Consider the following 22,870-nt stretch of genomic DNA (forward strand, 5'->3'; position numbering starts at 1 on the left):
GATAGCCGGGGGCTGCAGGCAGTGATGGTGTTTATCCCACGGGAACCCCTGCACAGATCAGTTCTGGGGCCTCTACCACTGGCATGTGTGGTGTGTGCGAGGTCACTCTGTGCAGAGGACACAATTCAGGATGCTGGGAAGCACTGAGTAAGGCGGAGCAGCTGATGCCTGGTGGACCAGCTCTGGCTTTCAGGGGGCCCCTCACTGCCTCGGGGTTCCCTGAGATTGTACGGCTTGCAGGAACCCAACGTCACCACTAACGGCACATTGAGATTGAGGGTCACCGCAGAGTTGTGGGACTGGAGAGTCCAGGGCTGAGATAGCAGGGGGATGCAGATCAAGACTGAGTGGCACCAGCAGAGCTTTGTGCATGGGAGCCAAGGGCTGGTTAGCAGGGGGCTGCAGGTCAGCATTGAGGGACACTGGCAGAGTTGTGTGTGGGAGCCCAGGGCAACGATAGCAGGAAGCTGTGTGTGGGCACTGGGGGACCCCCAGAGCAAGTCAGAATTGAGAGATATGCAATTGCTGGGTGGAAGTTTGCCATCCCCTGACTAAATCCTGCTATTCCATGTGCACTAAATTCACGCTCTGTCATTAAGGATGATATTGAAATATGAGCTGCAAACACTGCAGTGTTTGAATATTTCCACGGGAGGGGGAAGATAATCATGAAGGTGACTGAAGTCCATACTTCTGAGTGTGGTGATTTTCATATCATGTTAGAACGTAAAAGCAGAGACACACGTTTACTAGGGATTATCCAAGTACCTTCTTCCAGTTCCTTGATCTTCTTTTCCTTAGATGCTAAAATGCGAAAGAGAAAAGAGTTAGACACAGACAGGAACTGTGTGATGCTGTGTGACCCATAACAACTGGTGTTGGTTACAGACACCCACAGCCACACTCCCAGCCCCAGGAGCCAGCAGCTTTGATAGGAGCAGAGCTCATGGTTAGTGATAGGTACCAATATGCAGGACCCCTGGGATTTGCAAAGCATCTAACCTTGAGGGAGGATGAGGGTCTGGATCCCGATACAGCTCTGACATTCTCAACCCTTCCATCTAAGGAGAATTCCTTTTCTGCGTTACTAACAGCCCTTTGAAACATCAAAGCTACATGCTCCAGGTGTAACTAGGGGGTGGACGTGCAGCTGATAGGAGCTCACACCTGGGATCTGGCCTTGGCAAAAATGCATGGAAACATGAGCCACGTTCTGGGGAGTGGCCCAGAAGAGCTGCTCTCCAGCAGTCATCTATAGAAAACGGATGGCCCCACCTGCTGCATCAGAACAATGGCATTGGCTTGACACAGGCCAGGTGACACCTGTCTGTCTAGCCAGACATGGGAGCAGGTACCCCTGAGTCTGCTGCAGAGAGCTCACAGTGCTGCACTGGGACTGGGGTAACTAACGTGACTGATTTTGGCTGAAACTCTTCACTCAGCCCTGCCCCGTGGTGTCGGTGCTTCTGGATCTGCTCAGCACCCTGTGTGGCTGTGAGCCTCTGCCTGGGGGTTTGTAGCGGGGTGGTTACCCGCTCCTGCCCTGAGGGGCTTACAACCGTCCAGGAGGGGGCTGTGGCAGAAAGAAAAGCAGCTATGCTGATAAGGGAAGCAGGCTCAGATGGGGCCACACCCCAAACAGACCCAGCTGGCCCTTATAAAAGGGCTGTGAGCCAGATGCTCAGACACACATTTTCTCTCTAGCTTCTGAGAGGGAGGGACCTGGCTGCAGGGAGCTGAGAAGGTACCTGGAGTGGAGCAGGGTTGGGGGAAGGCCAAGGGGAGCTCCAGCCTGGAAAGCCCCCAGGGTGCGGCCTAGCCTAAGGACTACTGGGTACAGGAGTTGCAGGGGGCAGCCCACAAGTAAGCAGAGGAAGCAGGTCCAAACCCCCTTGCCTGTGAGGAGTGGCTGATACACTGCAGTCTGCTCAGGGAGTGGGGCTAAACAATGACAGGCAGTAGCTAGACTGAGGTGAGGTGGGGAGACCCTGAGACTATGGGTTTACGGCCAGGGGGCAGAACCAAGAGTAAAGGGGCACCGGGGTCCATGGGGACTCGGGCCCAGTGGCAAGTGGGACACTGGTCTGCAGAGCATGCTCAGGAGGCTGGAAGAGCTAATTCCCTGAAAGACCAGCAGGAGGTGCTGCCGGGTGAGTCTGCACATCGTTACAGGGCTCTAATGAGGAAGTGGATGAACTTACCAATCGTCTTACGCAGCTCCTGGCGCTCTGGGGAGAGAAGAAAAGGAGAGCATCATGGGTTCAGTGTGGGGAGTTCTGAGCACAGTCACATGGGGCTCTTCCAGACTTGGGTACATCTCCACTGCAGCTTGGAGGGTGCTTCCCAGTTCAGGCTGGCAGAGACGTGTTAGTTCTGCTTAAGCCAGTGTGCTAAAGTAGCAGAGTGGCACATGCAGTATCTTGCGCTGGCCGCTCAACTTCAAACCTGTTCAGATCTGCAGGGTGCGTAGTAGGGCAGCTACCCTGCGCCGCTGCCCCTGACACTCCTAGCTGCACGGCTATTATTGGCATTGTCTGATGGGGCTGCCAACAACGGCATGTGGCTCACTGGAGACTGCCAGGAGGAAAAATCCCCAACTGCTGGAGATGGGACACTAGATGGTTCACGCTCTCAATTACTATGGAGGATTCTTTCCAGGTTTCTGGCTGGTAAATCTTGCCCACACACTCAGGGTCTAACTGATCACCATATTTGAGGTTGGAAAGGAATTTTCCTACTGGTCATATTGGCCAACTCTGGGTTTTTTTTTACCTTCCTCTGCAGCATGGGGCACGGGTCACTTACCAGTTTAAACTAGAGCAAATGGTGAATTCTCTGTAACTTGAAATCTTTAAATCCTTATTTGAGGACTTCAGTAACTCAGCCAGAGGTTATGAGTTTGTTACAAGAGTGTGTGGGTGAGGTTCAGTGGCCTGCATTGTACAGGAGGTCGGACTAGATGCTCATGATGGTCCAATCTGACCTTAAACTCTATGAGTCTATGAACAGCAGAGCCCTCGAATGTGGAACACTCATCTACAGGACTCACAGGAGCCAGTGTCTTCCAGGCACCCCTCTCCCCTCCCCAGTGATCTGTGAACAGTTCCCAGACTCAGCTCTGACAGAGGATTTCAGTCCTGGGAACTGATTGGTGGATCTCCAGGAGTCCTGATTGGTTCCCTGCTTCTATTTAAAGCAAGCACAGGACCAGAAAGTCACCTGTGAAACTGGGCTTCCCCTGCTTAGTGCTGCCTCCCCTATGCTAGCTGCTCCTGCTGCCTGACTGATCTCCCGGTAACATGACCTGCTGCCTCCTGACTTTCCGGCTGCCCCTCTGCACTATATCGGTCTCTGTTCTTCTGGTAGCCTGGCCTGGCTCCTGGCTCCTGACCTCTGTTCTGATCACTAGGCATGACCACCCATGTCCCAGTTGTGACCGTCTGCACAGACCACGTAGGCTACAGGAGTGGGCCTGGTGCTGAGAGAATGGATTCAGCTACCCAACTTCTGCCCTCTGGAGCATGAGACATGTTAGAGTGGGCCGCTTGCCTTCAGGCAGACACCAAGCCCTGCAGGCTCGGGCTACCCACCTAACTTTGCAGAACCAGCTATTGCAGGAGTGAGTAAGACAGCTGTTAATGGAAAATGCCACACTCCAGCCATGGCCCATGGAGCCCTGTTCTCTGATACATCTGCCTGAATGTTTAGATGGTAACTGCTAGCAATTCCAGGGGTTTATAACCAATGTCACTTTTGGTTCCTGATGCGTCCTCAGTCCTACCCTACCAATTGTGCAAAGGTGGTTATCAGCCTGGTATCAGGGGAAGCCCAAGACTGGGCCTCTCCTTTCTGGATGGCAACATCCTGGTGCTATCAAACTAGGAAGTCTTCCTCTGAGCCACGTCACTTCTATTGGATGATCTGCACCAAGTTTGAACTGTTCAGGCTGTCCTAGGAAAGATCTCACGGGGGCAGGGCACCACAACCTTCTCTGCAGCTCATTTCCACCACCTCCCTGCTGATACAGGTTGGTCTGAGGTATTCACTGATCATACCTGTGAGTACCTATGAAGGGCAAAAGTCTTAAACCAACTGCACCTCCCTTGGACTCTATTTTTTTTCCTCAAGATTTGATTTCATCATCACATTGTCCCAGTACCAAAAACAGCAAGGCCGAAGCCCTGTGCCAGAATATTCACAGCACAGCTCCTCACCGGGATACACTCACATTGATACGCTCTAACTCTGCCTCAGGAATTCCACCTGATGAACAAATCATTGTCAACAAACAACAGCACAACTCCCAGAAAGGGATCAGGAACAGGGGGGAACCTTTTTGTGTTTTTCAAGGCCCAGCAACAGTTGTGGTCTGCCATGATTTTTTCTAGTGGAACACATGGGGAACTGTAAGACCTAATGGTTAATATCCCGTCTCTTTTGGTGGCCCCGGATGCAACCCATTCATTGCCTCCTGTGATATTTGTGCCTATGCCAAGATGACACACACCCAGAGGTCTCCTCCATCCCTTGGACATCCTATCTCAACCTTGGGCAGCTATTGTGTGAACTTTAATGTAGAATTACTCAAGTCCACCAAATTCACAGTAATACGGACAGTAGCGGAACACTTTCCTAAAACGGCCCCATTTGTCTCCTGCACGGGCGTACCCTCCGCTGAAGGGATGGTCTAACTATATATAAACTGAAGTCTGCCTCCATGACTTTCCAGAACCCATCATCTCTGATCAGTGGCCTCAATTCATGGCCTGGTTCTAGTGCCCTTTCCCTGATGAGGGTCCACACAGGTCTTCTTTCCGCATACTCTCCACCATCCAGTGGCCAAAAAAAAAGGACCAACCAGATCCTTGAACAGTAGCTGTGATGTTACATCAGCCACCACCCAGGTGACTGGTCCTCGCTTCTCCCGTCTGCAGAGTTTGCATATAACAACCTAGACCATTCATCCATGGATCAAAGACCATTTTCCACCAACTAAGGGTACCACTCCTGATTCCACCTGCAATTACCTATGTCTTCTCCTATCCCAGCCTCCTCAGTCCCTAGTACAGTGGATTTATCAGGTCCATGAGGCATGAATAGGCAAGTGAAGACTATTAACAGTACAGAGACCATCATCGACAGCAAGGCCTCACCTACTCAGTGAGACAAAATGTATGGCTCCCCATGGAGCATCTCCATACAGACAGATCCACTCACACGTTGGCCTTACAATTCCTTGGCCCTTTTAGGACCAGCAATAGATTAACTCAGTCATTTTTGAACATCAACTACCCCACTCCCAGGAGTTTCACCCTGTGTTTCATGTCTCACTTTTGAAACCCTACCTGGAAAACCCTTGATTACCTGTTCTGTTCATTCCTTCTGGGGCACCTGGCACTGGCCACTGTCAGAAGATACTGGGCTAGATGGAAGGATACTAGGCTAGATGGATCTTTGGTCTGACCCAGTAAGGCCATTCTTATGTTCTTATGTTGTTCTTTTGGCAGGCTTTGGTATCTTATCTGGAAGGGATATGGGCCCCATCACAACAGGGGGCTGGTGGAAAATATACCCACCCCTGCAGTAGTATGAGCACTGCATAATAATCACCCCCAAAAAGCCCGGTCCAGCACCGCACAGAGGGCCTCACATGGCAAAGGACTGATGCCAGGGAGATGTCCTGGAACCTAGCCCACAGGCTCTTAGGAGCCAGTAAGTGCCAGCCCACCTGCCACTGACTTGCTGACAGCTACCAGACCTACAATCTCACCTTTGACAGAAGACTCCCCTTCTGTTATCTGATTTGTGGAATGCTGTGGGCTCTGATTGGTTCTCTGCTTGTATTTAAATGAAGCACAGGCCCAGGAAGTTGTCAAAGAAACTGGGTTTTCCCTGCTCATGACTCTTTCCCTTGCATTACCTGCTCCTTCTCCCTGATCTCCTGGTAACCTGACCCTGCTGCCTCCTCACACCTGATTCCTGCTCCAACCATTCCTGACTGCCCATATACGGGTCATAATTCTCAAGCAGAGCTAGTGTGTGTCTGGCTCCCCGAGCTAGGAAGCTCACTCCCTGCTGCAGTGTAGATATATCCAATGAGCCAAGGGCATCACAACTGACAGCACATGTCAGACAAAACTGCTGGTAATGAAGAAAGAAAAGGTCTCAGATCAGCCCCTAAACAGAGCCCATAAATTGCCCTGGGGGCAGCACCCCCAGCTGCTGGCACTGCCAGGAATGAGGGAAGGGAGCATCACACAAAAACATGTCACCCGGCCTCAGACCTCCTATTTCTGAACCGTGCAATCCCTTTGTGGTGCTGATTTGCAGAAGTGTGTAACTGTAGGGTTAGTGGTTGGCAGACGCTTAGCTGAGGAAGGGTCCATGGGGCTGTGCGGCACTGGATTAATGTCCACTCCTCGAGCCATGGGGTCAGGTTCTGTCTTGGCTCTCATGAGAACACTGTGGGTTGTGGCTCAGAATGTAACTCACCGAGCACGTGCAGAGTGTAGAAGGGCTTGGAGTTTATGTTCATTTGAGGCCCAGGCCTAGGGTAGGAGGGAGGTGTGTGGAAGGAGAGAACACAACTGGACAGGACTGGGGAGTTCAGGGCTGGGATAGCAGGGAGGTAGTGGGCGGGCAATGAAGGACATCAGTGATGCCATGGGAAGCGCAGGGCTTCAATAGGTGTGGGACTGCAGCTGGGGTCTGAGGGGCTCCAGCAGAGCTGCATGCAGGAACCTCAGATATTTTTTTAGATCAGAACTGAGATGTAACCACAGACCTGCATGGAGGACGTTTGCTCAGCTCCTGACTCAGGACTTGTCTACACAGCTCCGTAGTTCAGCCTACAGGGTTGTGATTTGCACTATGCGTGAAAGTGCTGCTCTGTAACTGTCCTGTGTGGATGTGGCTGGTTGCACTAAACAGTACCTAGTTTGCACTACCACAGTCCTCTTCACACAGGACTACATAAATGCACACCCTTTTCTTGGTAGTCCATCGATCCGATGATGACAAATCTGTGCAGATCATCTATTGTTGGTCTCATCGTGTGCCCTCTGACTATACAATTTGCTGCAGATGGTGCATGGGAAGTTCACAGTCAGTGGGTTGTGCGCTGCTGGTGCTCTGTGACGTCGTTCGCGTGCCTCTTGTAGACGCCGGCAGTGGTCTTCCTCAAAGGCAATGCAGGTATTTCTGACTGTTGCACACCACTGTGTTCTGTCGCTGGCGGCGTCCTCAAGGTCCCTAGGTTTGATACTGCTGTACTGCAGATTGGTTTTGATGGTGTCCTTGTAACGTTTCCGTGGACGACCTATATGCCGGATGCCCTGGGAGAGCTCACCATAGAGAAGCTGGCGGGGGATTCTGTTGGCATCCATGCGGCGGACATGACCGGTCCAACGTAGCTGCGACTACATGATCATTATTTCGATGCTTGTCATCTGGGCTCTCTCGAGGACCTCTCTGTAGAGGCCCTTTGCATCTGAAGAAGTGGGTATTCACCCACGAAAGCTCATGCTGCAAAACGTCTGTTGGCCTATAAGGTGCCACAGGATTCTTTGCTGCTTTTACAGATCCAGACTAACACGGCTACCCCTCTGATATTTGTCTTGCCAGCGGATCTTCACGATGTTGCGGAGGCAGCACATGTGGAATGCTTCGAGCTGCTTGATGTGATGCCTATATAGTGTCCATGTTTCGTACCCGTACAAAAGAGATGAAAGAACAACAGCTCTGTACACAAGCAGTTTTGTTGACATCCTGATGTTGTGGTGGTTTAAAACTTCGACATGCAGACAGCCAAGTGCCTGGCTTGCTTTGGATATTCGTGCGTTGATCTCATTATCCAGTGATCCATCACTGGATATGACACTACCCAGGTATTTAAATGCACACTAGGAACCTTTTAATTCACGCCCACAGCATCCACATGGGTTGTTACAGTGCTGCATTTTGGTGTGCATGGCTATTCACACTAACATAATGTGACCTGTTGGGCAGTGTAGACATAGCCTGAGTCCCTCCAGTACATGTGAATTAAATTTATTTTCCATTGTTAAGGATGCTACTAAAATCTGAGCCGCAAACTCTGCAGTGTTTGTTACTTGCCAGGGCAGGGGGAGATAATCATAAAGGTGACTGAAGTCCCTATATTGCATAGGAGATTTTTCTATCTTGTTACAGTGTGAAAGCACAGACACATGTTTACTGGGGGTTAGCTAAGTACCTGATTCAAAGGCCTTCCTCTCAGCATCTGAAATAGGGAGGAGAAAAGAGTTAGATGCAGAGACAGGCGCTGTGTGCCCCATAACCACTGGGGTTAGTAACAGACACCCCACAGCCCCACTCCCAGTCCCAGTGCAGGAGCCAGAAGTTTCGATAGGAGCAGGACTGTTTTTTAGTAAAACAAACCAATATGCAGGAGCCCTGGAATTTTCAAAGCATCTGACCTTGATGGAAGAAGTGGGTCTGGATTCCAATACAGCTCTGACATTCACAACCCTTCCGTCTAAGGGGAATTCCTCTTCTGTGTTACTAACAGCCCTTTGGAGCATCAAAGCTACACGCTCCAGTTGTAACTAGGAGAAGGACGTGTCAACGTTTGGGGCTTAAATCTGGGATCTGGGCTTGGCAACAAACCATGGAAACATGAACCAGGTTCTGGGAAGGGTCCAGAAGAGCCTGTACTTGGGCAGTCATCTACAGAGCGTGGCCGGCTCCCTTCTGCTGCATCAGCACAATGGGATGGGCATTGGATTGTCAAAGGCCAGGTGACACCTGTCTGTCTATCCAGACATGAGAGCAGGTAACCCTGTGTCTGCTGCAGAGAGCTCAGAGTGCTGTGCTGGACTGGGGTGACTAATGTGACTCAGATTTTGGACCAAACTGTTCACTCAGCCCAGCCTTGCGGTGTCGGTGCTTCTGGATGTGCTCAGCACTGTGTGTGGCTGGGAACCTCTGCCCAGGGCTCTTTAAAGGAAGGTGGATAAACTCACCAAGCGTCTCATGCAGCTCCTGGCATTCTGGGGAGAGAAGAAGAGGAGACCATCATGGGTTCAGAGTGGGTTATTCCAAGAACAGTGACGTGGGGCTGTTCCATACTTTGGGTGTATCTACACTGCAGCTGGGAGTGAGCTTCCCTGCTTGGGGAGCAGACACATGTTAGCTCTGCTTGAGAAGATGTGCTAAAAGCAGAGGGTAGCTGGGGGTAGCATGTGCAGCAGCTTGGGCTAGCTGCTCAAATACAAACTCACTTGGACTCCCTGGGTATGTACTTGAACGGCCACCTTGAGCCGCTGCACCATTTGCCCCACCCACACTGCTGTTGTTAGTGCACTAGTTCAAGCAGAGCTAGAGTTTGTCGGTTACCCACACTGGGAAACTCACTCCCAGCTGCAGTGTAGACGTATCCAATGAGCCAAGGGTCTAACTGACAGCACATCAGACAAAACTGTTGGTAATGAAGAAAGAAAAGGTCTCAGATCAGCCTCTAAACAGATCTCATTAATTGTCCTGGGGGGCAGCACCCCCAGCTGCTGACACTGCTGAGAATGAGGGGAGGAGCATCACACAAAAACATGTATCAGGTGGAGAGAGGCCTGCACTGCTGCGGCCTGTCACCTGGCCTCAGATCTCCCATTTCTGTGCTGCAATCCCTTTGTGGTGCTGATCTGCAAAAGTGTGTTACTCTGAGGTTAGTGGTTGGCAGAAGCTTAGCTGGGGAAGGGTCCGTGGGGCAGTGTGTCAGTGGTGTTACTGTTTACCCCGCAAGCCATGGGGTCAGGTCCTGCCCCAGCTCTTGTCAGAACAATGTTGGTAGTGGGGCCCATCAGAATGCACCATGCAGCATCCATACAGAGTGTAGTAGGGTTTCGAAATTCTGTTCGTTCGAGGGCCAGGCCTAGACTAGGAGGGAGGGAACAGGACAGGACTGAGCAGCTAAGGGCTGGAGTAGGAGGGAAGATGTAGGTGTGGACTGAGGGATGCCAACAGAGCTGGAGTTGGGGGTGGAAGCTCAGGGCTGGGATAGCCGGGGGCTGCAGTCAGCGGCAGTGTTTGTCCCATGGGGACCCGCAGCAAAGCTACGTTCCAGGACCCCTTCCACTGACCTCGCATGTATGGTGTGTATGAGGGCGGGGGGCAATTACAGGACTAGACAGGATTGTGGAGCTCTGGTCTGGATAACAGGGAGGTAGTGGGTGGGATTGAGGGGCACTTCCAGAGCTGTGTGTAAGTGGGGTGCCCAGCATTGGGATAGCAGCCATTTTGCAGGTCAGAACTGATATATACTCACAAACCTTCATGGAGGAAGTTTGCCCAGCCCCTGGCTCAGTGTTTGTCTACCCAGCCCTATAGATTGGCATCTGGGGATAGGATTTGCATCATGCACCAAAGGGCTGCACTGTAACTACCCATTAAACAGCACCTAGTTTGTCCTCTTCAAATATGACTATTGGAAATGTAAACTAGGAACCTTTTAGTTCACACCCACAGCATCCACACAGGGTTGTTACAGTGCAGCACATTGATGTGCGTTGCTATTCACACCCCTGTAATCTGAACATTGGGCAGTGTAGACTTAGCCTGAGTCCTACCATCTCATATGCATTAAATTCACTCTCTGTTGTTCAGGATCACACTGAAATCTGAGCTGCAAACTCTGCAGTGTTTGGCTATTTCCAGGGCAGGGGGAGATGATCATGAAGGTGACTAAGGTCCACACAGTGCACGTGGTGATATTTCTCTCATAGTATGAAAGTGCAGACACATGTTTACTAGGGTTTAGCCAAGTACCTGCTTCCCGGGTCTTCTTCTCATTCGCTGAAATAGGGAAGAGAAAAGAGTTAGACCCAGAGACATGCACTGGGTGGTGCTGTACACTCCCAACCCCAGAGCCAGAGCCAGAGCCGGCGGGTTTGACAGGAGCAGGGCTGACCGTTAGTGATATGCACCAACACTCAGGAGACGTGGGGAAGTTTCTAACTCCTTAGCCCTTTTCTACACACACACTTGCACCAATTTAATTAATTAGGTTTCAGAACACACCTTGAGTTAAACTGGTGCAGGGCTTTGTGTGTCACAGGCCTTGGGCTGGTGCAGCAGGGCCAGTAGAACCAGGGGCGGCTCTACAAATTTGGCCGCCCCAAGCAGTCATGCCCGGGAGGCGCCCCCGAGCCGCGGGAGCAGCGGACCTCCCGCGGGCATGACTGCGGAGGGTCCGCTGGTTGCGCGGCTCGGCTGGACCTCCCGCAGCTGCGGGCGGTTCGCTGGTCTGGCGGCTCCACTTGAGCTGCCGCAGGCATGCCTGCGGGAGGTCCAGCCAAGCCGCGGGACCAGCGAACCGTCCGCAGTCATGCCTGCGGCAGGTCCGCTGCTCCCGGGGCTCCGGTGGACCTCCCGCAGGCATGACTGCAGCAGGTCCGCCAGCCCAGCCTGCCGCCCCCTCGGGAAAGGGCCGCCCCAGGCGGGTGCTTGCCCCGCTGGGCTCTGGAGCCGGCCCTGAGTAGAACCATGGGGTGGGGTCAGTTACTCCACAGTGACCACTCTGGCTGGTTACAGAACAGCACTGATTGCTAGGGGAGTCCCAGCCAGCCTTCCCCAGCTGGAGGAATGGTGGCCACTAGGGGGCATGGCAGAGGGCAAAGGAGATGAAAGAGGAGGATACTTAGGGCTCTTCCAGGCTGTGATTGCCGTGAGAACCCCAGTCACCATGCTAGCATGTTGTATCCATTCTCTGCACCTTTCATCTGTATCTCCCTGTGTGTGTGCACAGTGTCCAGCAGAACAGGTCAGCATCACTCAGCACCATCACAATGCAAGCCAATATTGTTACTAAATATTGAAAATTTCACAATGGAATAAATTAGACGTGTGGACTTAAAAAAATGTTGCTGCTGCTGTGTCTCTTGGCACATATGAGAGAGTGAATGTCACAGATTTGTAGAGTTTCAGGCCAAGCAGAACCATTAGTTCATCTACTCTGACCTGCTGTATATCAAAGGCCAGAGAATCTCACCCAGTTCCCCCTGCACTGAGCTCAATAACTCAGATTTGGCTACAGCAGCTTCCAGAAAGGTGCCCAGTCTGGATCTGATGCCATCAAGAGATGGAGAATTCACCACTGCCATTACGAGCTTCCTCTAGTGGTTAAACACCCTCCCTGTGTCCTGTGCATTCGACAGTCACAGGGATGGAATCATCTCACAGAGCATCATTGATCTTGCCTTTAGCCACGGAGCAATTGCCCAGGGTTAGTGGGACAGAATCTGACCCAGATTTTTCACTGCCAGCCTGTCTCCCTGCTGCAGCCACATGCAGGGAATCTCACGAGAACAGACCCTTTGAGTTTCTGCTGCAAAACACACATTTGCCAACCTGTTACCATCAGTGTGTGTGAGAACTTGAGGGAGATGAGGAACCACTAGGCAGAGACCTCCTGGCTCCATCCCTTCATGGCACTGAGCCCTCAGATAACACCGAGAAATTACAGAGCTCACACATCTCAACAGAGCAAGAGATACAGCAGGAGACCTACCCAGATTTAACAGAGACTCCTCTTTAGAGCGTTTCTTCTGAGAGGCCTTTTGCTTTGCTGTGAGAGAGAGAATCAGACATTGCAGTGAGACAGGGAAGGAAGGGGAAACACTGAGCAATACGCTAATACAGGTGGGGATGGGGACCCCGGTGTTTTTGTTAGTTTGGTTTATTTCCTAAAATAAATACAAGGTAAATATCTGAATAATAAAATGCTCTGATGCCCCAGCGCAGTGCCCTCTAGAGCTGGGTTCTAAACATTCAAATAACACATTTCCATTACCTGTGTATCCAGCATATGCACAAGCTCCAGCAGCAATGAGAACCAGAGTGAACAACACCCAGAATGCAGCCAGCCAGGGAGACACATGGGGGAAGACGTCACCTGGCAAACAAAGAGCGCAGTTTGTGAGGAGCACGGTCCCATTCTAGAGCTGGAGAATGGGGTTTGCCATTTGACTTGACGGCTGAGTCCTGGCTCAGGGACCCCAGAAATTCCCAGGACTGAAGGGCATGTTCCCTTCATGCTCTAATAATAGTCACAAATGGGAGCATTTGAACCAGAGAAGCCAGCGCATCATCAGTTCCAAGACCCAGGACTCTGCTCTGCCCAAATCTCTACTGCTGCTACAAGCCAACAGCCAGCAGCTCCATACCCAGCTCTGCCCAGCCCTGCCTGTTCAGCAGAGAACAACTATTTTCCTCGCTGGCTCCAGTGTGTTGTTAGTTCATGGATTCATAGATGTTAAGGCCTGAAGGGGCCATTATGACCATCTAGTCTGACCTCCTTCATAGCCCGGGCCAGAGACCCTCCCGCACTGATCCCTGCATCCAGCCCAGAACTTCTGTTCCAGCCACAACGGATGTTATAGAAAGAGACACCCAGTTTGGGTTGAAAGATTCCAAATAATGGAGAATCCACCGCATCCCTAGGGCAGTTATTCCAATGGTTAATTCCCCTCACTGTTAAAATCTGCACCTTATTTCCAGTCTTAATTTATCTAGCTTCAACTTCCAGCTATTAGATTTTGTTCCTCCTTTGTCTGCTAGATTAGAGACCTATTGACTGTCAGAAATATCTCCCCCTCCTCCCCGTGTAGGTACTTACAGACTGTGATCAAATGACCTTTTAACCTTTCCTTGGATAAACTCTATAACTTGAGCTGGTGAATTGTGGTAAGTTGTGCAAAAGAACTTCAGGGGCTGATCTTGTTTGCATAGGCACAGACACCCTGCCTAGCATGAGCCCACAGCAGCCCAAATGGTCACTTTGGCTGTTGTGGGATCTCCAGTTTCTCTGTTATTGGGACAGGAAAAATAAAGTGTTGTTACCCTGATTATATGAATCAAGGACAGTGGAACTGTTTTATGACAGAGGGACTCGCCATCAACTAAGTAACACTTGCTAGACAAGGGGCATGGGTTCCAAAACCCAGTGAATGGAGAGAGGCTAGGGACAGATATTTGTACTGGAAGGTATGGATCTCTTTTGAGGGCCTGAAACACTACTTGCACTGCCTCCTTTCTCCACTGTGGACTATCAGAGCTCATTTTGATTCTATTAGGAGTCTAGTTACAGGCTGCTGAGCTGAATTCACTTTGGGCCAATGGTGCACCAGCACTGATGCTCCCCTGCTACAACCTAAAATCACCGGGTGCTGTGTTAAGTAGTGGGGGGGCCTGAAGATATATGGCTGAGCAGCTGATGGAGCGGAGCAGTTTGCAGGACGACTGGAGCAGCTCATAGAATCATAGAATCTCAGGGTTGGAAGGGACCTCTGGAGGTCATCTACTCTAACCCCCTGCTCAAAGCAGGACCATTTCCCAACGAAATCATCCCAGCCAGGCCTTTGTCAAGTCTGACCTTCAAAACCTCTAAGGAAGGAGATTCCATCATCTCCCTACGTAACCCATTCCAGTGCTTCACTATCCTCCTAGTGAAAAAGCTTTTCCTAATATCCAACCTAAACCTCCCCCACTGCAATTTGAGACCATTACTCTTTGTTCTGTCATCTGCTACCACTGAAAATAGTCTAGATCCATCCTCTTTGGAACCCCCTTTCAGGTAGTTGAAAGCAGCTATCAAATCCCCCCTCATTCTTTTCTTCTGCAGACTAAACAATCCCAGTTCCCTCAGCATCTCCTCATAAGTCATATGTTCCAGCCCCCTAATCATTTTTGTTACCCTCTGCTGGACTCTTTCCAATTTTTCCATATCCTTCTTGTAGTGTTGGGCCCAAAACTGGACACAGTACTCCAGATGATGCCTCACCAATGTCGAATAAAGGGGAATGATAACATCCCTCGATCTGTTGGGAATGCCCCTACTTATACAGCCCAAAATGCTGTTAGCCTTCTTGGCAACAAGGGCACCCTGTCAACTCATATCCAGCTTCTCATCCACTGTAACGCATAGTTACTTTTCTGCAGAACTGCTGCCTAGCCTTTCGGTCCCTATTTGTAGCAGTGAACAGGATTCTTCCATCCTAAATGCAGGACTCTGCACTTGTCCTTGTTGAACCTTTGCTACACTCAGACTCTGTGCTTGTGAGAGGGGAAGTATTGTGTCTTAGAGGCAACCGGGGGTCGTATGTAATTGTCCCAGGTCACTGGGTGGGGGATCTGCCAGTTTTGCATTGTGTTATTGAAACGGAACCCCTAGATACTGAACCGGCCCTTGTTGCTGCCAACTCAGATGGGCAGAAGTGTTAAATTTTTGGGAGTTGTCCGGGATCCCTGGGTCAGTATCCCTTGCAAGCACCTGTTGAGTGTTCCACTATATTTGGGAAACTATTGTGTTTATAGTTTGAGGAAATTACTGTTTGTATAATGGCTAATATGTCAGGTTTGTTGGGCCCTGGCTCTGCAGCCTCTAGCTCAGGGGCCGCAGCCTCAGCCAATGATTGGGCAAAAGCACTGGGGCAAACATTGGAAAAGGTTGTGCTGTCCCATACTATGTCAAACTTTTGTTATAAGTTAAGGTTATTTTTGGGGAAGTGGAGTTTAAACCCTATTTGGAGCATGCCACTGAAATGCTGCAAGAGTGGGCGGTACCCGATGCAGAAAAGTGAAGATGTCTAATAAAGAACCTTAGTGACCCAGCATTAGATGTGATTTGCACCCTGAAGCTCATCGACCCTGGGGTCAGTGTGAAGGACAGCCTAGAGGCTCTTGATCGCACCTTTGGGAGCGTAGAGGGCCCTGAAGACAGTTACTGTAAATTCCTTAATTCCCAACAGCAAAGGGGCGAGAAGATATCAGCCTATACATAGAGGCTGGATAGACTGCTTCAGAGAGCTGTTATGAGGGGAGAAGTGACTGCTGAGCATATGGATCAGACCAGACTGGCTCAAATTGTAAGAGGAACTGAGTATCAGAACCTGATTCTACTTCATCTCCGGCTAAGAGAATGACAGGAACATCCTCCAAGTTACTCCCAGCTGATACAGAAGGTCAGAGAAGAGGAAGAAAGGCAGGCTGCCAGCGAGTTTTGGGAAGCTCAAACATTGGAGCCAGCCAGCACAACGCCACTGCAAATGGCCAGTGTACTGATGGTGAGCACCACACAGGAACTTGCCCAACAAATGCAGGTCCTGACAGAATGGATAGCTGACTTCAAAGCGCCATTGATTGAGCAAAGACTTCCAGGAATAAGGAACCTCAGACTGTGGCGATGGAGAAGTCAGCATTTAGAGCCACTGTCCCACCCTGGCGAAGGGGGAAAGGACAATTCTTCTGCTACCAATGTGGTCAGGATGGACACAGTGCTGCCAAGTACCATAAGGAAGAAAATCCCTCCTTAGTGTATGGAAAGCTGAGTATCAGTTGGGAGAGATCAGGTAACTGCCAGAGCATCCAGGGATGTGGACCACCCAGGCCTGAAGGATTTGAAGATCCCCCCCCCAGAAAAGACCGTCCATCTGGGATCCCCGTAGGAGTGATAGGGCCTCGAGCAGAGGTCACTGTGAGGATTGAAAGGGCGGAGTGTAAAGCAGTGCTTGACACTGGATCTCAAGTGACTATTATACTTCAGTCATTCTACCAATAGATGCTTAGGCACCTGTCTATACAGCCACTGACTGGCATTGGTCTGTGTGGCCTCAGCATGGATGAATACCCCTATCAAGGGTATGTCATAGTGCACCTGGAATTCCCAGAGGAGGTTGCTAGGGTAAAAGAAGAGGTAGACATAGCTGCCTTAATATGCTCTGACTCTAAAGGGACCTCTGATGTGTCTGTGCTGATAGGACCAACTCCAGTCTCTTCAAGGTGCTTGCAGATTACTGCAGACAATGGGCTGGGGACCAATACCTGAACACCCTGATGATCCAGATGCTTTGTGCTGAAGCCTACAGGAAAATTGAGAGCACTAAAAAGGAGATATCTGAGCTACCAATTGGGGCACTGAAGTACGTGGGTACAACTGCCTTAGTAGTGCCTGCAAGGATAGAGCAAGAAGTGCTTGTCATTAATACCTGGCTGAAAGGCCGTAAAGGGGCATTAGCAATGGTAGAGCAGCCGGTTGAAGGAGAGCTCTCAGAAGGAGTGCTGGTCCCCAGTGGAGTCATAATCCTACCTGCTGAAGCTCAGGAAAAGGTGACTATACTGATTGCTAATGAAACAAGTTGTGATGTTGTGAAGCAAGGACAAAAGATAACAGATCTCTTCAAACTTGAATCAGTTGTAAAACCCGTGTGAGACTCAAGTTCCGACAATAGACCCAGCAAAGTTTGACTTTGGCGATTCACCATTGTCTGAGGAGTGGAAAGATCGCCTGAGGAGAAAACTTTGTGAAAGATCCAAGGTGTTCTCACTGCATGAGTGGGATATGGGATGTGCAAAAGAAGTAGAGCACAACTTGAGACTACATGACTCTTGACCTGTCAGGGAGAGATCTAAGAGGATTGCTCTCTCCCAGATGGAAGATGTGCAACAACATCTTCAGGAGCTGGCTGCAAATGGCATCATTACAGAGTCTCGCAGCCCATATGCCTCACCCATTGTGGTGGGCTGTAAAAAGAATGGGAAAATCTGGATCTGTATTAACTACCGCACCCTAAACTGCCGTACTGTGGTTGACCAGTACACTATGCCCTGAGTCCAAGATACCTTAGACTTTTTGTTGGAAAGCCAGTGGTCCTCTTTGTTGGATCTTCGGAATGGATACTACCAGATTCCTCTGGGAGAAGAAGATAAGGAGAAGACAGCCTTTATCTGCCCATTAGGGTTTTATCAGTTTGAACGCATCCCCCAAGGGATTTCTGGAGCACCTGCCACATTTCAACGTCTTATGGAGAAAGTTGTGGGAGACATGAATTTACTGCAAGCATTAGTTTATTTGGATGACCTGATTGTGTTTGGAAGAACCTTGGAGGAGCATGAAGAAAGACTTCTTAAAGTGCTTGATAGGCTGGAGGATTATCGTTTGAAGCTTTTAATTGACAAATGCCAGTTCTTCAGAACCTCAGTGAAGTATGTGGGTCACATCATGTCCCAAGAGGGTGTGAGTACTGATCCCAATAAAACAGAAGCACTCACTATGTGGCCATGGCCAAGTAACTACAGAGAACTCAAGACCTTTCTTGGGTTTAGTGGCTACTATTGCAGATTTGTGAAAAACTATGCTACGATTGTAAAACCCCTGAATGATCTTACCAGGAGATACCAATGCAGCAAGAACAAATCTAAGACCAAGAATAAGAGGAGGTCCCCAAAGCCTCCTGTGCAGAGACAGTATGGTCTCTTCGAACCATTTGGACCACGGTGGAATGAGAGATGTGAAAGGCCTTTTCGAGGAATCATTACTTGCCTAACTCATGCTCCGGTCCTAGTCTTTGCTGACCCAAGCAAGCTGTTTAACCTGCATACTGATGCCAGTTTGGAGGGTCTGGGAGCAGTCCTGTACCAGGAAGTGGAAGGCAAACGTTAACCTATAGCCTTTGCCAGCCGAGGACTGTCTGATAGTGAAACTCGCTATCCCACCCACAAGCTGGAGTTCTTGGCCTTGAAATGGGCCATCACTGAGAAATTTCAAGACTTCTTGTATGGTGCTCAGTTTCAGGTGTGGACAGACAACAACCCACTGACTTATGTGTTAACAAGTGCTACAGGGCAGAGGTGGGTGGCCGCCTTGGCTAGCTATGAGTTCAGCATTCAATACTGATCAGGGAGAATCAATGTAGATGCAGATGCATTGTCCAGGTGTCCGCAGGCATCCAAAGTTGCTATGATACCTACGGATGGCGTGAGAGCTATTTGTAGTGTGAGTCGCCGAGAGCCAGAGGCCCATGTTGCATTGGACCAATCTCCCTTGCCCATGCTCAATGCGGCTGACTGGCAAGAAGCCCAGCTGTAAGATATTGACATTCGTGATACGCTACTTGTCAAAAGGGAGGGGCGAAGCCCAGCTGAAGTTGTCCCATCTAACCCATAGGGTAAACTACTATTGAGAGAATGGACCAAACTAAAATTGATTCAGGCAGTGTTACACCGAATGACCACCGACCCTTTACAAAAGCAACGAGCACAACTAGTGCTACCAAAAGATTACAGAGCCCTGGCCACAGGGGCGGCTCTAGAAATCAGGCTGCCCCAAGCAGCGCGGTGCGCTGCGCCGCCCTTCCCCGTCCCGTGGCGGGTCCCCTCTTCCCGCGGCTCCGGTTGAGCTCCCGCAGGCATGCCTGTGGCAGGTCAACCGGAGCCCCGGATGAGCGGACCTGCCGCAGGCATAACTGCGGGAGCTCAACCGGAGCCGCGGGAAGAGGGGACCCGCCGCAGTCATGCCTGCGGCAGGTCCGCTCGTCCCGGGCTCCGGTGGACCTCCCGCAGGCATGCCGGCGGGAGCTCAACCGGAGCCAAATGCCGCCCCCCCGGGAAAGGGCCGCCCCACGCGCCTGCTTGGCGCGCTGGGGTCTAGAGCCGCCCCTGCCTGTCCATGAGGGCCCTGCATGATGACTTTGGACATTTGGGGATGGAGAGGACCCTGGAACTAATTTGTAGTAGGGTCTATTGGCCCCAGATGGCTGAAGATGTTCGCAGGAAATGTGAGACCTGCGCTTGATGTGTTCAAAGGAAAACTCTTCCCACGAGGGCTGCATATCTGAAGAACATCACCAGCAACAAACCCTTGGAGCTAATATGCATGGATTTCTTGTCTTTAGAAGTAGATAAGAGGAATGTTGGGAACATTCTAGTAGTGACTGACCATTTTACGCGGTATGCAAAGGCATATCCCACATGTGATTAGAGGGCCACCACTGTTGCTCGAGTACTGTGGGAAAAATATTTCTCAGTTTATGGATTCCCAGCCTGGATACACTCGGATCAGGGGTGGGACTTTGAGAGTCACCTTCTGAAGGAGGTGCTGAGGATAGCGGGAATTAAAAAGGCTAGGACAACACCTTATCACCCGCTAAGTGACCCTCAGCCAGAGAGGTTCAACCAAACCCCATTAGATATGTTGGGGACTTTGTGACCATAGCAGAAGGCAAGCTGGAGTCAACATGTTGCCTTTCTGGTGCATGCCTACAACGGCACAAAGAATGATGCTATGGGAGTCACCCCATATCTATTGATGCTTGGGTGAGAACCAAGATTACCCACAGACCTGTGCTTTGGTGTATCAGAGGATGGAGATAGCTATGAAACTCATCAGCAATATGTAGCCCAACTAAGAAAAAAGCTGCGGGATGCTTATCACTTAGCTACATCTGCGGCTCGGAAAAATGCAGACCGCAACAAACATTGATATGATGCTAGGGTACATTTGCAGGAGCTCCAGTGGGGGGATAGAGTCTTGCTGCGAAATTTGGGTATTGCTGGCAAACACAAGATAGCTGACAGATGGAAGGCAATACCCTACCTGGTCATGGAAAAGCTGGGAGACCTGCCGGCCTACAAGATCAAACCTGAAGAGGGTCCAGGGCAGACAAAGACTGTGCATTTCAGTGCATTTGAAACTTTGTGGGGGGAATTGGTAGGCACCCCTTATGAGAGGGGCCACAATAGGGCAACTGGGCAGAAGAAAGGTGCTAGATCAAAGCCACCATCCAACACAGACAGCCTGCCTCCTGTCCCTACCCCTACGCAGCACATCCAAGAGTGAGTCTGAAGAGGAAGACACAGCCATGGTGTATCCTGAAATGGAGACAAGATTTCAGTTTTGATCAGCTGAACCAAAAGGGACTCCCCCTCCTCTGCCCTAAACCCCATGGCAGAAGTATTTCAGCCATTTCTGATACCCCTGTGCCGCTGGTGGGACCCCTGTGTGATGACACACAGGTTATTGGACAGTGGAGACATACAGGTAGAGGATGTCCTGGGCACCTTGGACCCTCCACTGTTAGAACTAGAAATGCAGGGGCCTATGTCAGTAGCCGAGGGACCCTCAGAGGACACCTCTCCATCTGTTGCTCAAGAGAATGTCCCCCCTACCATGGCAACAGAGATTCTCAATAGATAAGACAGAGTAATAAGACCAGTAAAACGGTTAGCTTATGATGCACCTGGGGTGACTAGTGAGGAGCCAATACATTTAGCACACAGGCTTGTGGAAGCTAAAGTGAGCTATCTGAGGCCCTTTGGAGGGAACCAGTGAGTTGGTATAATAGGGAGTGTGATTTGTCGGGACAACAAATTCTTGGCTGGTAGGAGGATAACTTGTCCATGTGACTCCAAAACTCCATCTTGGAGCTGGATTTGCATAGGAGTGAGGAGGGGGTCTCCACCCACAAGAGAAAGTCTATTTAAACCCCTGGGAGACCCCTCCATTTTGTCTTCAGCTGGCTAAGAGAGAGCCTCTCCACCCCCAAGGATACCTGAAAGAAACTGGAACAAAGAACAGTAACTACAGAGAGTGTGAGTGATTGCTGGACCCAGACTAGCAGGAGACTAGTCTGTAAAAAGAAGCTTACTGGAACTGGTGAGGTTTTATCTGTATTCGGTTTTATTACTGTAATAAACTTAGATTTGTGTTTTATTTTATTTTACTTGGTAATTCACTTTGTTCTGTCTGTTACTACTTGGAACCACTTAAATCCTACTTTCTGTATTTAATAAAATCACTTTTTACTTATTAATTAAGCCAGAGTATATATTAATACCTGGGGGGAGCAAACAGCTGTGCATATCTCTCTATCAGTGATATGGAGGGCGGATAATTTATGAGTTTACCCTGCATAAGTTTTATACAGGGTAACATGAATTTATTTGGGGTTTAGACCCCATTGGTAGTTAGGCATCTCAGTGTTAAAGACAGGAACTCTTCTGTGAGTTGCTTTCAGTTAAGTCTACAGCTTTGGGACATGTGGTTCAGACCCTGGGTCTGTGTTGGAGCAGACTGGCGTGTCTGGCTTAACAAGACAGGGTGCTAGATTCCCAGGCTGGCAGGGAAAGCAGGGGCAGAAGTAGTCTTGGCACATCGGTTGGCAGTTCCCAAGGGAGTTTCTGTGATCCATCCCATCACAACCTCTACACCCCTCAGCCCCATTGAGGGGGAGGACCCAGGTCCCCAGAGGACAGGAGAGCCAAACCCTAGACAACAAAGCCAAAATGAAGATGGTGAAGGGCCAAAGGAGTGCCCCTGTATAGGACAGCCATGTCATTTATCCAATGAACATGGCTGGCCCACCTCTCGGCAGGAAGCCAAGCAGTGTTTGTCCCGCTGGGGAACAAAGGACTGGGGTGTGTGAGGTGGAAGCTAAATGTGCGCTGCAGGAAGCAGCTGGGGCATAACTGAAATGGGACAGAGAGGTCAGAGGGCAGGGCATTGGGCTCTGTGCTGTCCAGAATGGACAGTGCTGTAACTTTCTTTACTCTGTGCTAACCAAGGAGGTCCTGCACTGGAGTAATGGTCTTGAGTTGCAGTGGAGGAGGTTTAGGTTGGATATTAGGACAAACTTTTTTCACTAGGAGGGTGGTTAAGCACTGGAATGGGTTACCTAGGTGGAATCTCCTTTCTTAGAGGTTTTTAAGGTCGGGCTTGACAAAGCCCTGGCTGGGATGATTTAGTTGGGAATTGGTTCTGCTTTGAGCAGGGGGTTGGACTAGATACCTCCTGAGGTCCCTTCCAACCCTGATATTCTATGTGCGTCAATCGACTAATAAACTCTTCTGTTTTACAACACTGGCTGAGTGTCACTACAAATGCTGACAGAGGAGACGCATTGCTCCCCAATATTGTACCAGTCTCCTTTAGGGGTCTGTCCTTATGGGACTTGCTGAACAGAGCTCTCAGTGGGAAACAAGGGTGCTGAAGGCCCAGGGGTCCAATCTAAGGAGGTGGTGAAGCCAGGTGGTTTTCCCTGGGGGTGGGGGAGTAGGACCCCTAGAG

General features: G+C 50.3%; 1 protein-coding gene across 1 annotated transcript in view; it reads right to left on the minus strand.

The window, feature by feature from the left end:
• The window catches only part of LOC123349806 (butyrophilin subfamily 3 member A2-like), a 47,624-nt gene that overhangs the window by 10,283 nt on the left and 14,471 nt on the right, over window positions 1-22,870 (minus strand). The window contains exons 5-11 of the mRNA XM_044987993.1: window positions 12,824-12,925; window positions 12,542-12,598; window positions 10,801-10,827; window positions 9,003-9,029; window positions 8,234-8,260; window positions 2,202-2,228; window positions 769-804 (exon numbers count right to left, since the gene is read on the minus strand). Coding sequence (XP_044843928.1) covers window positions 769-804; window positions 2,202-2,228; window positions 8,234-8,260; window positions 9,003-9,029; window positions 10,801-10,827; window positions 12,542-12,598; window positions 12,824-12,925 — 303 coding nt within the window. The remainder of the gene's footprint in view (window positions 1-768; window positions 805-2,201; window positions 2,229-8,233; window positions 8,261-9,002; window positions 9,030-10,800; window positions 10,828-12,541; window positions 12,599-12,823; window positions 12,926-22,870) is intronic.

This window comes from Mauremys mutica, chromosome 15 (genome assembly GCF_020497125.1).
Source record: "Mauremys mutica isolate MM-2020 ecotype Southern chromosome 15, ASM2049712v1, whole genome shotgun sequence".
Classification (NCBI taxonomy): Eukaryota; Metazoa; Chordata; order Testudines; family Geoemydidae; genus Mauremys; species Mauremys mutica.